Below are 16,534 nucleotides of genomic sequence, written 5' to 3'. Positions count from 1 at the left end.
CAAATGCAGTGGTTATCTCAGTTATACTCCCTCAGTGGCTCTGAGACCCTTGGTAACTGCTCCCTGTGATTGTCTCATCCACTGGCACATCAGCCCACAGGTACCTAGCACTTGGAAGGCTTTCCTTCAATGAATGCTTGAATCGGAAAAGAAGGTGCCAGGATTGGGAATGAAGAGAAATCCTCTACATTCCTGCTCAGTCCCCAGTTAAGAAGGGGAAGGTCACTCACAACTACAGTGACTCTGAAGCACTTTGACCATCATCCTACTGGCAAAGAACTGAAAGTATCTGAAGTTCATGAAAGAATGGGCAGTAGACTCTTCCTCCAGCAGTTCAGCATAGTTACGGTTAAAGAGTCAGCTCTGCAGACAAACAGACCTGAGTTAAAATCCTAGCTCTACCACTTCCTAATTGTGAGAACTTAAGCAAGTTAATTTTTCAAACCTGTGACTGTGCAGATAACCTACCAATTATTAACTTCCCCTATAGTTAATGTGAAGATTACATGAAACTGTATCTAAAAGTGCTCAGTACAGGTACAGTCGCTCAGTAAGTGCATGGGAAATGGGAGCGGTCCTATTATCTTTGCTGTTGTCTTACAAATGCAGTATGAACAGCAGCCTGCAACCACTTGGGCCCAATTATGTGCCATCCCTGGGGGCAAAACCTCCCTTTGCTCTGGAAGAAGGCAAGAACAAAGAATTCCAAACAATTTATTTTGTAAGAATCAATATATTTTCTTCTTTTGAAATAAATACAAACCAGCTTGAAAGGTGGGGAAATCAATGGGAAGAGGGGAAGAGGGGACAGGCCCCAGTCTTTTTAGTACCAAATGACTCTGGCGCGACCCGGAAACGCAGTTACAAATGAGAATAATTTAAATTCTCCGCTAATTACAATATTTACAACAGCAGGGGAGGGGGGTCACCTAGTGCCCCTCTTCTGGGCTGGACAGACATCAATCCCACTGTTAGGCTGGGCAATGCCTGTTCACCTCACCACCTGCACGGCCTCAGGCCACTAGGCAGTTATGGATTCTGGCATGAGCAGGCACAGGTGGTGGGATGGCCTGTTTTATGCAGTGTCCTAACCTTGGCCCACCACCCTGCACTACAATGCTATGAGGTCTCTGGAGCTTTCTGGCCTGTGGGACCTCCTCTTTCTTTGCACAGAGCCACCATGGGCCCTTGGAGTGTTCTGTACAGTCCAGCTGCACTCAGGGCAGGAGGGACCTCCCCCACCCAACTTCCCCTGAGACTGGCCCCAAGACCAGGAATGAGTCAGTGCAGAGGCCGGTGCCACTCCAGGACAGTGAACAAAAAGGAGAGAGGTGGCAGGGCACTGTAGGTTGGGCTGTGCTGGGCAGTATCAGTCACTATCACTGGTCTCGCTGCTCTGCTCACCCTGGACCTTGCTGCGGTGCTGCAGAGCCCTATGATAGGCGATCTGCACTGACTTGCGGATGTTAGACTTGCGGCCCTCCAGCATCTTCTCCTTGTCGAGGTCCTGGTTCACACCCAGAGGAACCAGCTTAGTTCTAGGCAGCCACTGCCTATAAGATGAGGTGAGGAATAAGTCAGTCATCTCTAGGAGAGCAACAAGCACCAGCCTTCCTCACTCCATTCATTCAAAAATACCTCTTGAAAGCCAGGCTGTGGTGGGTACGGGGGTTACAGAGACCAAGAGACATAGTCCCTGCCCTCAAAGTGCTCACAGGAGGAGCCCTGACCTAACCTGAAAAAGGTACCCTGTCCCATAGGCTGCAGGCAGTCTTTACTGATATTAAATATCCTCTGCAGACAAACAAAAAGATTATGTATGTAAATGAGACAACAGGGATTCAGAATCTGAATGTTTATGCCTGCTTTATCCCCATCCTGTCACTATGGAGGTAGAAGTGGGAAAACTCAGAGTCTGGGTGGAGAACTACTTTCATATTTGTCACAGTCACCGATGGTCCTTTGTTTTCCAGCTATGGTGTTTGTGAGCTGCTGCCCACTCAGTCACTCAGACTCATGGCCAACACAACAGTTTTGCTCAAAGATCTAAGTCCCTCTCCAATGATTTGTGATAGCTTAGTCTGACTGTTGAAAGAATTTCCTGGCAGCCTATCCCCATACCCAGGGTTGTATTTGTGGATGTAAGTCACCAAATACCCCCTTCTCCCTTACCAGGTTCTCTTGTTGTCAAAGAAGAGGACGAGGTAGAGATGCTCTCGGGCTTCCTGGGTCATCTGCTCCCCAAGTTTCAGCACCTCCAGTGGGGGCACAGGAATGGGAACCCCATGGTGGAACATACCTTCCCGGGGCATCTTTGGATCAATGATCTGAAGGAGTAATAAGACCTTGGTTTTGTTCAGGCCCTTTCTTCCCCACGAATTTGGAGACTCCTTTGCAGTGGGGACATAGAAAGGTTATTATGCCTCCAGGACTGCAATGTTGACCTTCCTGAACTATTTCAGAGCCCAAGGGGTAAAGAAAAGGGAGAGATGAATAAACTAATTGGGGACCTCTGTCTATCTGCCAAAGACCCTTGTACTCTGCAGCTCAGCAAAACAGTAAAAGTCTGGTAATTGTGAGTCTGCATTCTGGGGTTGACAGGCAAGGGATATGACAAGAAAAGCAGAAGCCTACCAGAGCTGGGTATGATGGATACCCTCGGCATTTGGCCCACACCAGGTCCAGAGCATCCAGAGGGGAGTCCTCATCCTCCGACAGCCAGCCAGTTCCCCGACCCAGACTCTTCCTAACCACTTCACAGGAATGGGAGAGAGGGGGCAGATCAGCAGACAGGGGGCTGGCAAGGCCCGGATACTGGGCCCCCAGCATCCCTGGCCTTGGGTAACAGTACTTACTGCTGTGGCCCACACTGCGGCCAGTGCCCACGGAGTAGGCCTCATTCTCAGTGCCTGAGGTATCTTCACTGCTATCCTCTGGAAACGTGCCCCGAGAAAAGGAGGGCTTGCCCCTGCCTTGTTTTGAGGGTGTTGTGCTGTAGACAAGACAAGGGGAGCTTAGCTCAAAGGAGAAGGGTGGAGAATGGTGTGGTGGGGTGTCCTTTCTTTTTTAAACCCTTAGCACCTAAAACTTTTGGAAAGCAAAAGTCACTTAAAGAATTTCAAATCCAAATGCCCTCTTTTGGGACTAGGCAATAATTTGACTGATGTGGGTTGGATTTAGCAGTGGCGGTGTTGAATGCATGCCCTGTCTAAAAGCAATACTGGCCAGATTTGCCAGATCTAATTTTTAAAAAATTAGAGGAGTTTTATGTGGCATTTCTGGATTCATTAAAAAGAAAAAAATACCCCACCATGCTGGCCAAACAAAGTATGTCTTCGGCCAAATCCAGGCCACAGAAGGCATCAGTTTATACCCTCTGCTCTAAAACATCAGGTGAACCCAGTATGGTTCCTCCATTCCATTATGGTGAAATTCACATCTATTCCATTATTTTGCAGAGAACCTTGGGTTTGAGCCATCTTAATCTAGGCTGAGATGGCTGCTGCCCCATCTCCCATAGGGAAACCCAGAAGAGCAACCCAGAGGCAGGCTTTGATCTGGAGGGCTGGTACCTGGTTCGGTCTGAGGCAGCACTGCTGCTGCTACTGCTGCTGGACTCAGAGTCTGAGCTGCTCCGGGGAAGGCTGCAGTCATTACGATATACCAAGAAGCTCTTCTTCACTGGCTGGTTTCCACTGCTGAAGCCATTGGCTGGTAAGTCTTGGTTGGGGGGAGGAGGAGGGGGAGGAGGGAAGGAATCGGTCAGGAAGATGTAGATCAGAGATGGCATAGGGGTCAGAGGTACTTAGAGCCTTGCTTCCCCTTCTGTGCTGGAAAATTCCTCCAACCTTGGCCAGCAGAGCTAGCTCTGGGCAGTGTCCACCACAGTTGGCCACAGTTCTGCCCCACCCCTTACACTTCCCTTGGCAGTTATAGACCTTAGGACACACAAGGCTTAAAGGGCAGGAGATCCCCAAAGGAGGGTGAAAAGAGAAGAAGTGAAGTGATACAATGGAGGGGGCCCTGGATGGGAATCTAGCTGGATCAGTGTCTTTGGGTTTCAGTTTCCCAGTCTGTAAAATGAGGGGATTGAATTAAAGGATTCCTAAGGGCCCTTCTAGCTTTGACATATTATGGGCAAATGAAGGGATAGGTGGAAGTTATGTTGGGAAGGATGGCAGCTTTGCTCACTCTCTTGGGGGACTGGGTGATGGTGAGGCTCACCCATTGGGGGATCTTCTGTGGATTTATCACTGTCGCTGTCTGAGCTCGAACTGGGCCGGGGGCTCCTACCCCGCTTGCGCTGACGGAGGGAGCCCATGATGGGGAGCTGGGGGGGCCCCACAGGACTGCCTCCATGGCTGGGGGTCATCTGGCTCTCCCGGTTTTTGGGGGGCCGGCCCGGCCTCTTGGGCGGTCCAGCTGTCTTCGGGTTCTTTTTGGAGAACAGAACTGAGGTTCTCCTGCCCACCTCATGTGCGGGGGTTGAGGACATGTTGGGACCCAGGCCTGGAGCAGAGAAAGAGAGAAGGAGAGTTCGTGAGGGGCCTGATGTGGGAAAGGTAAATGTCCAGGATATGCCCTGGGTGTATAGGACCATTATTCCAGCTATTGTTGGGGAGATGAGTTGGGGATCATGGAACTGGGAACGGTGTTTCTTACACAAATAGCCACAGAGGCAGCTAAGAGGCCCCTGACTGGGGAATGAGGGAGAAAGTACAGCTAGCTATACAGGAAAGACCTCTGCCTAGGGGATGGCAGGGGCTAAGTGTGTGCTTCAGAGTCAAAGTCTGATTTGTTTTGGGGTCCACCTTGCTATGGGGTTCAGACCTTTGCTTGTCTCCTGGCTGCTGCTCTCCTCAGCGGCACTGTCTGTCTGCCCATCTTTGTCACAGGCTGCTGGGTGGGGTGTCAGGCTGCCCCGGATAGAGGGGCCATGACGGTCAGGCCCATCCCTTCCAGTTTCCCGCTGATGGGCAAGCTTCCGCCGCAGTGCTGTCATCTCTTTCTTGATCATCTTTGCTCGCCGTGAGCGGCCCACACTCTGCTTGCTGGCATTCACTTCATCCAACCGCTCCAGCAACAACTTCAGCTGCTCTTCCACTGGCAGGTGCTTCTGATTCTCCAGCAGGACCAGCCGTTCTTCCTCCGCTGCTAGGGGGCGATGAGGGGAAAAGATCAGACTCAGGGCAGTTCTCTGGGCCCCTTAAATCTTGAACAGTCAGCAAGAAACCCACTCTTCTCCCCTCAGTTTCCCACCAGAAACAGCCATAATATAGCAGCACCAAGAAGTGGACTGGCAGACATTGCTATCCATTCACCGAATCTGGCTTCCTGGGGAAAGCTTGCCACTGCTCAGCCTAACTGCTTCCTGCCTATACTGCCTGCTCCCAGGGTGGGACTTTTGCAAAACTGTTCATCCTTAGCATTGGCCTCTATGTGTGTGTGACTCATCACCCACCATCTTCAGTGTGGTGTGGGGCCTCTTCTCCAGTCAGGTCGTGGGGGACATGCATGCCCGTCTCAAAGTCGATGCCCATTTTTTCTGCCTGGCGCCTGGCCTGGCGGAGCACAGCACCACCCTGCTCACGGAGCCGCACTGCTGCCCGGTAGAAGATGGTGTCCTTGGCGTTATACTTGAGGCAGTTGCTGACGATGAGGTTGAAGTCTTCCTCAAAATCATCAAAGTTCAGGTAGCGGTAAGCCTCCAAGTTCTGCTTCATGGTGAAAAAGTCCATGGGCTTTTTGATGTGGTCTAGATAGTCAGGTACCTAGGAGAGCAGGGTAGGTGTGGCTAAGTGGAGATATGCTTCTCATTCCCCCTGAACCTCTGCTCCTAACGCCACCCCTTGAAAAGCATCCAGTAACCTCCTCCCACCACAGAGGTAGGCATATAGCACAGAGGAAAGGAGGGGTGGATTCAGTCTTGACTTTACCAGTCACAAGCTGTGTGACCTTAGCAAGTCTCTTAACCTCTCTGGGCCTTCTTTTCCTGGCCTGGAAAAAGTGATAAAATTACTGCTAAATCCTCCTCCTAGAGCCATATGAGGCTTCAATAAGGAAACAGCTAAGGGTGTCCTCTGGAAATAACACCACCTTGCATTCCTATAGCTCATTTTTGCTTATCATTAAAACTTATAAGGAGGCTACTGCCTCAGGCCTCTCATTTTATACTTTTTAGAGAGAAGAGTCTGTCAGTCAGGACCTTTAGGTGCTGAACCTTCTAAAGTCTCCGTTCTAGGGTTCAGCACCCTGAAAGTGTCTTCCTGCCTTGTGATTATTCATTTGGCAGACTCAGTCCCTGCCTCTGGGGAGAGAATTCAGATTGCCTCCCATTCTGGGCCCTTGGGGGATGACAGGGACAAGACAGAGTCCAGGTAATACATGTAACTCCAGTTGTCCTGGAGCTCCAGGGCCACCAGCCCCTCTTTTCAAGGTCCTGTCCTAGTCCCTGGCCCAGACCTGCAGCAGGGGTCCAATTGGGAGAGGAACAGAAAGAAGGCGGAGTGAGGGGAAGGGATTCTTACTTCGTCCAATTCGGTTACCTCAGACAGAGGGACCGGCTCGCTGAAGATGTTGCCTGTGTCCTTCTCTTGGAGCTGCTCCAAGGTTTTGCGAAGGAGGATGAGGAAAGGGGTTAGCTGCATCTCCATGGCAATCTGCTGGACCTTGATCTAACAGAGAAAGGCTCAATCAGCCAGGCCCAGGTCAGTCCTCCCTTGGCAGGGAGGTCTGAGGAGATGGTCGCAGCTGGTATAGAAATTTCCTTCTTTCCCACCCCCAATAGCTGGGTGTACTAACTCAGGTCTACCTTCTACAAGGCACCACCCAGTGAAACAACAACTACTCTGGCCTTTCCCTTCTTAATTGAACTTACAGCACTAGTTACCTATATCAAATAATTCGGAGTTCCATTCATACTCTCCTGTGACAGTCTGCTTCTCAGGTGGGCCCAAGAGCACACTGTGCACCAGGAGACCTGACTCCAACATCAGCCTTGTTGGTTACTGGCTAGGTGACACATGCTTTTCCTTCTCCCGGATATGTTCTTTCCTCTTTAAAATACAGCTGGCCCAGGAGTACTCACCGTCTCCCTTTTGAGTTTCTCTCGCTTGCGGATCAGCTCCACCAGCAGCCGAGCCCGCTCTAGGTCATGTCGGAGTCGCTGCCAGGACTTGAGTTGTTCTTTGAGGGCCCAGTTCTTATCCTCAGAATCTCTCTGTAGAAGCAAAAAGGGGTCAGGAGATGATAAGGGAGCCAAAGGAAAGGCTAGAGGGGAGGACAGACCAGGAAACTTGGGTTCAGGTAAAGCCAAAGGAGGGTGCACACGAATTTACTGGCAGGTTTGCCAGCTCCAGTGGGAGCCCCTCAACCTAAGTGTCTCCTATGTCAAAGCTTGGTATACACTTGTGGAATGAATGGATGAACACACAGGAACAGTACCCTTCTACAAGGATAATCTGTAAGGATTTCTTCCTGGGTCTGGTTAGAAGGCTATCTTAATTAAAAAAAAACAGCTTATGCCTTCAGACATTGACTGCTATAGTCATAAATCTCAATTCTTATCCCCTGGCCCTAGTTCCCAGAGCCCACAGGGAACATGACACAGTACCCCGACTTGGTCACAGTTCCTCTGAGACTGCAAGTGTGTCTGCAGACGACGTAACAGTGGGACCCCATTCCGTGACTGCCGCTTCAGTGTCCAGTAGCTATGCAGCCTCTGCATGAACTGGCTCTTCCTTTGAATGGTTAGGCGGTTGGTGATTTTACTGAGCCTGAGAAGCAGAAAAACAAGTTTTCTTAAGTAAAACAAGGGCCTCTGGCTAGTTGAGAGTGTCTGAATGGGGCTGAATAGGGAATAAGTCTACTGTCAATGGCACCTCAGCAGACTGGAAGCCGAGCTCCCAGCACTAATCCAGATCTCTAACCCTGTTCACCAGGGGCTTAGGGAGTTTGGCTCCTAAGACCGCTCTTGTCACTACAGTCCAGAGTAGCACTTTACCCTGGGATACCCAGTTCAGACTGAGTCTTATCAGGTTTTAAGATAAAGTATAGTAGTAAACTATAGGAAATCAACTAGGGACATAAGAGAGTTAAAAATAACTGATCATGGCCCTCATTTGGACTTACTGGTGGCAGTATCTACTTTGTGACTTCTTAAGCATTTCCTTCCCCCTTTTCATTCCATTTCTCCCTTAAGAGTCAGACTATTTCTTCTATTGTGGCTGGTAGCTATTATATCCTTTCTTCATTACTTGAACCACACCATCAAATGAAGGTCAGTTTAAAATACGTTAGGTCTGCCAGATGAAAATAAAAGTTTTGGGCTCCTAATGTAAAAGTCAGGTGACCTGTTAGAGCTCATCACTTTTGGATTTTTAAAAACTTCTATATAGCTCCTACTAAGAAGAAGATAACCTAACCCTGTCACTCCACTCTCGGGGCTGTCAATCTTCCAGAGGGCTTGTTCTTCCCTTACCAACCTGTCCACCTGCTCCCCACATACCTGTGTGGTGGGATGCAGGGCACTGACACCACAGGTGCAGCTGCCCTCTTCTCTGCCAGGATCTTCCGCGCCTTCTTCATCTTGATCCGGGATTTGGCCTTGGCCTTCTTGACTTTCTCTGAACTCCAACTCTTACCCTCATCCTCCTCCTCATCCTCTTCCTCCTCACCCTCACTGTGGGACATGGCAGGCAGGCGGCGTGCTGAACCAGGTGGTGTATGGATGTCACAGTAGGCTGTCTTACGAACGCTGAATGAGGTGCCGTTGGCACCTGTCTCCCGAACTGGCTCCATCTTCATGTAAAGGCCGGCCTGCTGGGCGCACGTCACGTGGAAGGCCGTGTAGCAGTTAGCCTTGTGGCACTGGATGCAGGCCCCTGAACCCCGCTGTTTGCAAATGTAGCAGGTCAGCTTCCAGCGAGCTGGTGGGATGTGCTCAATGCTGTCAATTGGCTCCAGGAAGACTGTGTTGGCAAAGCAGACCTCAGGAATCCACAGGGCACACACCACATGGGCCCAGCGCCCGTCATCTGTCTGCTTAAAGGCACCACCCTTGTTGGGGCACAGGGCACAGTCCACAGCACGGGAGGGTGATTGTAGGCAGCGGCGGCACAGCCACTGGCCCTCAGGGATATAGGGGACACCATAGCACTCCTGGTGCACAGCCAAGTTGCACATGTCACAGAAGAGGATGACATTGCTGTTCTGGCATTCACCATCATTACAGATACAGCACACAGCATCCTCGTCCACTAGTGCATTGGGGTCGCCTTTATTGTGGCTCTCAAAGTAGGACTCCTTCTCCAGCCGGTCCATTAAGTACTCAAAGATCTCCTGCGGGATAGGACTCACACCCTCCGTCTTCCGTCTCTCATTCATGATATCCAACCAGATATAGTCCTCTTCATCCATGTCATACTCTACCTCCTCATCCAACTCCTCTGCTGACTTCTCGATGTACCTGCAGTGCACACAGGCAGCTCGGTATCATATGGCTGAGATTTTCCTCCCTTAAAGACAATGAGTTACATTTGCCAAGCACTTACTCTAAGCCCCCTATACATATGTTGTCTCACTCCACCCTTACCTATAGGTCCTATAATCATTTCTGTTTTGCAGAAAAGGAAACATAGGTTTGGAGAGGTTACTTCACCTGCCCCAGCTCCCTTTTGAGGTGGTAGAACTGGGATGTGATATTAGGCCTGCTAACTCCATACCTTATATCCTAGATGCTACACCCCTCCCTTGGAGTGCAGTGGCTCCTAAAGCGAGAAGGATGGGGCAGCTAGGACCCACTGGGATGGTCTGGATGATGGTGCAAAGAGTCAGGGGAAGGAACGTCTTCAGAAGTCACCTGAAAATTATCTATAAGTTATTTTAGCACCAGCTAGCAGTGTCCTGAATGAGCTGCTGTGGGTCTTGTCAGCCGTGCCAGCACAAGCTCAGGGCTCCCTCAAACTATAGGTACTGTGTGGTTGTCTGGTTAGTCTTGGGAGAGAACACTCAGAACAACTAAGATTTACTGAGCATTTACTGTGAGCCAGGCATTGTGCTAAGTTATCACATTTACTGTCAACATAGCCATAGGGTCAGTGTTTTTATTGCTCTAATTTTGCAAAGGAGGAAATGCAAGCTTTGAGAAGTTAATTGCCCAACACAGAAAGGTCACACAACTGGGAAGTGGCAGAGCCAGGATTCACACTCCACAGCACTCACTGGACCAGCAGAGCAGGCTCCCGTGCCCTAACCATGCTCTAGGTCACCTGGACTCTAGTACTGTAAAGCTACAGAGAGCTTCAATGGAAAGAATGGGGCTTTGGCTTCTAACAAACCTAAATTTAAATCCTGGCTCTCCCATTTTGTGACCTTCAGAACATCACTGCTGTTTTCTAAACCTGGTTTTATTGACAATAGAATTAAGATAATACTACTTATTCCCAAAGATGCTGTCAGGATTAAATGGAATTACAAAAATGAATGGGCCAAATCAAATGGCCCATAGCTGGCTGCCCATCCTCTCTCAAAGGGAATGGGGTCCTGGTGCTAAACCAGGCCAGGCAAACATAGGTTCTGGAACCATGCTTTGTATGATAGCAGGCAAGTGAGCTGACTGACCTCCCCGAGCCTCGGTTTCCTCATCTTAAAGTGATGATGCTAACATGAACCTATTTCATGTAGCTATTGTGAGCATTAAATAAGTTAATACAGGTAAAGTACTCAGGAACAGTACCTGCCATGCAGCAAGTATTCAATAAATGTTAGCTTTATTATTAGCTAACATTTGTCTTTTGCACAGCCCTGACCCACCACCTTGCTTTGTATTATACCTGTTTATGTGTTGAGCTCCTCCACTACAGGCTAGAGAGGCAAGAACCACAGAGAAATAGGTTCTCAGGGTTGTTCATTTGAAAGGTATTTTGAGGGTGGAAGAGAAGACATTAAAATGCTATGTCTATCTGAAGCAGCTTATTCCTTAGTGCTTTACCTCTTCTCCAAGGTGGCTGCAATGACCTCATCCTTGAAAAAGGGTGTGACTCAGGGCTACTGTGAACCACAAGGCCCCTTCCAGACCTTGGCAAGAGCTCTAAAACTTTTCTTTGCCGTGACACACATAACACATTTCCACAGTGCACCCAGATTACAGGCTTGCTACAGCACAGATAAGGTATGCTACGTGTCATACACAATTCCTGGCACACCACCCTCCCACTCCCCCTCAGACAGATCAGATGCAAACAAGAAAAGTGGTGTTATTAGAGAGGTGACCTCGAATCTTCTCTTTTCCAAAACTTGGGCAGTTTTGCTAACAGTAGTAATAAATTATACCCAACACACCTCCAAACTGATGGCAGTGCGCCAGCTGAGAACTGCTGCCCTGGAGAATAGCCTGGTTCCCCAGGAGGAAAGAGTGAATCTGAGTGGAGGGAGGGAGAAAGGGAGCAGAATGAGTTGGACTGAGCTGCCCATCAAAGCAAAGAGTGCCATTATGAGGGAACTGTTAGGAGAGCAGACAGGCCCCAAGAGGGGTCTCTGTGCTGGAGATGGAAATGACAGTCAGTGCCACCAGATGGAAAGCCAGAAGGAGGCGGAGCTAGGCTGGTCAGACGAAAGAATGGAAGAGGGAAAGGAGACCGGCTAACATGGGAACAGGGTAGAGAGAAAAAAGTGACATACTAAGCCAATTTACTTGGGTTCCCATAGATTCACTTTTATGAGATTTAGTGTAACATCACATGGATTATACTTTTGGTAAAAACCTTTATAAGTCTTTCTTAGAGATCAGACCTTCTGATTAGTTGGCACCAAAGACTGCACCTTAACTAACTCATCAGAATGCTCTTCTTCCCTTGGATGCCAAGATTCTTAGAGGCAAGTTGTATACTTGATTTTTGCACCATCCTTCGGCTAGCCTTTCTGTATGTAATTCTACCACCACCCTGCCCCCAATCCTTTTTTTACCTCATGTTAAAGAAATTTAGCCTATGCCTGTGACTTTATTAGGAGCCACTGTAATTACTTTTTGGGAGGAAGTGGATTGCCAAGGAACAATTAAATGAACTAAAGAAAAGGGCCATTGGAGGAGTACAAAATACAGTTGATGGACATATTGATTAGGCATGCTGAAGGATGGGTGACAAGAAAGGAACGAACAGTGGGAAAATTACCTCTGTGATTTACAAGCTGCTTTTAGGACCTTAAAAATCAGTGTTCCTTGTCTTCTACCTTTAGGCAGGCAGAAGAATAGTAAACCTACTCTACAGATGGGGTCCTAGAACACCAGAAGCCAGATGCCTTTCCCAAGGTCACACAGTGATGGAGTGGAGAGGGTCAGGAACCAGAGAAGGGATCCTTTGATAAAGTGGAAATAGTGCAGCTCTGGAGTCAGAGGAACCTAGGGTTGAATACCGGTTCAGCTACCTACCGGCATGTGACTTTTGGCATGTGTGGCCCCTTTCTGAACTGTGGTGTCCTCATCTGTTGAATGAGAACAGTATCTACCCGAGTGAGTTGTGAGAATAGTATGTGGGGGAAAAAAGAAAATTAAAAAGAGAATAACATGAAGGAGTAGTTACAGTAAATGCCACCATCATTAGCTGGAGTACTGTTCCTCTCACTGCCCTGACAGGACTAGTGTGCTCCTGTTATCCTTTATCCCTGCTACTCTCCTATCTGCTGCCTGTCTCCTCAGCCCTGTTTGACCAGCATTCCAGAGTTGGGAGGCAGAGGCGGCCTTACCGATAATAGGAAGTTGGCCGGGGAGGGGCATCAGGGGTGTCCTGCTCCAACTCCCGGTATACAACCTCTGGCAACTTGGGAGTGGTGCTGGCAGAAGCATTATGGTGGTGGTGATGGTTGGAATCCTTGCGCTTCTCCTTGTTCTTATGCTTGCCTGACTTGGGAGTTGCAGCTGGTGTCTCTGTGTTCTCTTTGTTGCTGCCATTTTCAGGGGCCTCCTCGGGGGCCTCCTCATCCTCTGACACCACATCAAGGTTGTCAAAGATGCTGATGCGATGGACACGGCCGTGCAGGTCCACCTCCACCATGCGCTGGGCCTGTGCGTAGCTCATCACCTCACGGCCCGGTGACTGTGATACCTCTGAGGGGGTGGGTGACTGCTTATTGGCTGGGCGTGACTGGCGCCCCTTCTTCTTGTGCTTGCGAAGTGGAGTCTGCTGAGGAGGTGGTGGGTTGTCGTGGTCATAATGGTACAGGTGGTACTCAATACCACTGTAACTCTTGTAGACCTTGCGGCAAGTCTCCACAGGGCACTCATATGGTGGCTTAGTTGCCCGCAAATTGTGGCAGAAAGTCTTCACGTCAAAGTCCACCCCCATGCTGTCACATCTAGAATGTACAGATGAGTTAACAGAGGCCTAGGAAGGGTTCCTGGCTACCCACTCCACTCCCTCCAACCCTTTCTCTTTTCAAGGATCCTGGCCAGCCCACCTCTACAGCATCTCTAAGTATCATCTCCTCCACACCATGGCCACTGTGTGGGCCTTCTCACCTCTTGCCTAGTTGCTCTGCCCTCTTCCTCAACCTTCTAGCCTAATCTTGCATAATGTGGTCAGAGTGATCTTTTTACCAAGTAGCAACAGTCATTTCAATCTCTGATTAAAATCTTTCTGATGTTCCCTACTTCAGGATAATATCCAAATTCCCTATGTCGACATTCAAAGGCTCTTTTCACTGTCTGGTCCTAGTCCTCCTTTCCAGACTCTTCTTTTCACCAGTTACAGCTGTGCTTCTGTCTATCTAGGGCGGCTTGCCATTTCCTGAAAGTTATAACCTCTCATTCTTGCAAGATGACCTCTATTTGGAATGCCTTCCATCCTCTCTTATTGGTGAGCTCCTACTCATTCTTCAAAACCCAGACCAAGTGTCACTTCCTTTGGTATGACTTGTCTCTCCTATGGGGAGCTGTTTTCATAGCATTCCATTCTCAGCTTTGTCTCCTCCCCACCAGACTGGAAGCTGTGCAGTGCAGGCAACAGAGCCCACCTCTATATCCCCAGTACCACAATAGCTGAATGAGATCATCAGATTTGGAGCTGAGGGAGATGGATGAAGACTAGTGTTAGCCCATGTAGAAGCCTGAATGGGTAGCCAATGATGTAGACCCAGACTCCAGCAGAAATCACTGGATCACAGAATTAGTTCACTTCTGAGGTCTTTAGGGAGAGTCTATCCCCTGGCCCTCGCAGTGGTAACAAGCCCTAAGTGTACAGACAGGAACAAGGCAATCCAGGCACACTCAATTCCTTGCTGGTCTTCAGGGCCCTCCCTTTCTCCTCTCCAGTGTTCCTGGGTGAATGAAGACAGCAGATGGCACCAACCCCCAGGAAGCCCAGCTTAGTCAGAGACTGCCCCAATTTCTCCAGGCTTAGTTGAGTTTAACAATTCAGCTAGGGGCTTGGCACCATTCCAGACAGTGCCACCCTGAGCTCCCTGACAAACAGTGACCCCTCTAGGCCTCTATCTTCCTGCAACATAACCAAGCAAGTGGGTTGCTTCAGTGTCTGTCAAAGCACCTGACTTTCACATCAGTGACGCTACTACTTCAATTCCAGCTCCCTCCTACTTCCTACCTGCTTCTGTGCCTTTAAAAACAGACCAATGGCAAGCATAAATAAGCTCTCCTCTTTCAATGATGGGTCCCTGGTGAACGCAACAGCTCTGCTGCCCTGACTCCCTGGCTTCCTAAGTAGCACAGAGCCCTGGGCAGATGTCCCGCTGGGAGTCAACGGCAGAGGCAATAGGGGAGGGAGCCGAGAACTCAGATCTGAAAGCCCGTGGGTAGGGCTCAGGGCCCAAGGGTAAGGCGGCCAAGCTCAGGGGTCTGGAGGAAGTAGGGGGCGGGAGCCGGAGGGATCAGGCCAGGCCCAGGCGGTGCCAGCAGCCCTCTCCCGGATGCGTCGACGTTTCCCTTTTGTAGAGGTGTAACAAGTTAAACAAGACTCTCCTCCTGGGGTTGACTTTGGTAGCCCCCGAAGGATACATTGTTGCCCTGAGATGCCCGCTGGGAGCGAAGTCACTGTCAGTTCTCCCGGAAGGAAGGGCCCTAGGGGCAGCTCAGTGTGCTCCCCACAAAAGTAGTCAAACCCTTCCCGTTAGCCACTCCCGCCCTGGTCCCCCGCCCGCACTCACCGGCCACCTCGAGTCCGGGCTCATGGCCGGGGCCGCCCGCCGGGGCTCCGACTTCACTTGGGGAGGCCGGCAGGGAAAGATGGGCTGGGGAGGGGGAGCTGTAACTTCGGAGACCTCAGACCTCGCCACCCCGGCCCCCTGCCGCCCCACGCTCTGGCCCCGGCTCCCTGGGATTCCCGCGCTGACCCCCTCCGCTCCCGGTCCTGCCAGCGCCCCGGTGTCCTCTCAACTCTCGGCTGCCTGTCGGTTCGAGATCCCCTAAGTTGCCCAGCGTCCGAATCCAGCACTGCCGGAACAATGGAGACTCCTGGAGGCAGCGCGGGGACTGCGGCCGCGGAGACGGTGGCGGCAAAGGAAGGGACAGCAGCGGCGGCAGAAGCGGCGGCGACGGCGTCTGCGCAGGGTAAACGTGGTGCCGAGGCGCTGCCAAGCTGCACTTTCGCCATAGATCCCCGCCCGCCAGCTGAGCCTCGAGAGACCATTCTCTGGCATTCGTAAGGGTCCCTGAACACTCCACAGGGCTTCTCTAGCACCTGTATCTTAGAGGTGAGTTTATGGAGACTGAAGTCGCAGTACTCGGGACGCGGAATTGTCAGGCCGACTGTGTCGAATCTGCGGTTGCTAACATGGGGCTGGGGTTGAGGAGCCCGCCCTTCTCCCTTCCCCCTCTGTCTCCTCCCTCCCTTCCCCCTCCCCACTGCTGGCGCCGCGGCTGCGGTAAAGACCTGGCCTTGGTCTCCTAGGAAGGCAGCGAGGCGGAGCCGGAGCTATGGGGCGGGGCTGGAGGCTTGGCCGAGAGCAAGAAGGACGTGGGTTTGAACCTAAGGAAGGTCGGTATTTAGGGACAGAGGCGGGGCGGGGCTGGAAGAGAATTAACTAGTCTATGGGGCGGGATTTGGGGGAAAGGGTGGGGCTCAGTGAAGGGGGCGGGGCCATCTCTAAAGCAGGTCTTACCATGGAGAACAGGGACTTAACCCCGGCAAATAGTGGGGCTAAACTGAAGAGTGAGCTTCAGGAAATAAAGGGCTGGGGTTTGGGTTGACCTGGAAGGTGGAGCTGGGTGGGCTAGCGAGAAAGGACAGACCTGGGAAAAGCAATCTAGGCTTCAAGGGAAGGGAAGGGGCGGGGCTTTGGAAAGGTGAAGAAACGGGACTGGACAGCAAGGAAAGGTGTGGATCCAACAGAAGGGGCCGGATTTGGGGAGGTGCAGAAGGCTGTTGGGTTATGAAAGGGCATATCTACTGTAAAATGGGATTCAGGTGCCTGGTATCTTGTAGTTTGGTGGGGAAATATATCATTGCTACGGTTTGCCACTTGGAAGATGGTCTCAAAACAGACAGCTGGTTTTAATGTAGCTAGACCACTTCGTAGCTGTGCGAAC

The 16,534-nt window shown here is 50.6% G+C and overlaps 1 protein-coding gene across 11 annotated transcripts; it reads right to left on the bottom strand.

The window, feature by feature from the left end:
* Positions 1 to 699: 699 nt before the first annotated feature.
* BRPF1 (bromodomain and PHD finger containing 1) lies at positions 700 to 15,574 on the bottom strand. Of its 11 annotated transcripts, none has more exons than XM_037134612.2 (14): positions 15,340 to 15,572; positions 12,742 to 13,350; positions 8,507 to 9,466; positions 7,613 to 7,775; positions 7,088 to 7,219; positions 6,528 to 6,674; positions 5,462 to 5,771; positions 4,831 to 5,154; positions 4,225 to 4,509; positions 3,573 to 3,720; positions 2,856 to 2,992; positions 2,635 to 2,753; positions 2,173 to 2,327; positions 700 to 1,553 (listed from the first exon to the last, which is right to left on the bottom strand). In XM_037134612.2, the coding sequence occupies exons 2-14, from the start codon at positions 13,338 to 13,340 to the stop codon at positions 1,370 to 1,372; spliced, it is 3,663 nt and encodes a 1,220-aa protein (XP_036990507.1). In that variant the 5' UTR covers positions 13,341 to 13,350; positions 15,340 to 15,572; the 3' UTR covers positions 700 to 1,369. The 11 variants fall into 11 exon arrangements, with proteins under 11 accessions (XP_036990507.1, XP_036990508.1, XP_036990509.1 ...); XM_037134613.2 differs by having other exon boundaries at positions 4,831 to 5,151; XM_037134614.2 differs by having other exon boundaries at positions 6,546 to 6,674.
* Positions 15,575 to 16,534: the final 960 nt, after the last annotated feature.

Source organism: Artibeus jamaicensis, unplaced genomic scaffold (assembly GCF_021234435.1).
Source record: "Artibeus jamaicensis isolate MK-2021 breed Jamaican fruit bat unplaced genomic scaffold, CSHL_Jam_final contig_519, whole genome shotgun sequence".
Lineage (NCBI taxonomy): Eukaryota > Metazoa > Chordata > Mammalia > Chiroptera > Phyllostomidae > Artibeus > Artibeus jamaicensis.
Note: the sequence above shows the minus strand (reverse complement) of the source record. Positions and strands in the feature narration are given on the sequence as shown.

Bases quoted from the DNA above. Each gene is read 5' to 3' on its own strand.
- BRPF1 (XM_037134609.2), bottom strand. From the start codon at position 13,340: ATGGGGGTGGACTTTGACGTGAAGACTTTCTGCCACAATTTGCGGGCA. The intron at 7,220-7,612 runs GTACTGTGTCAT...TTGCTTCTACAG, and splicing joins GGAACTGTGACCAAGTCGGG to AGAGATTCTGAGGATAAGAA. The intron at 5,772-6,527 runs GTAAGAATCCCT...CTGCTCTCCTAG, and splicing joins AGGTAACCGAATTGGACGAA to GTACCTGACTATCTAGACCA.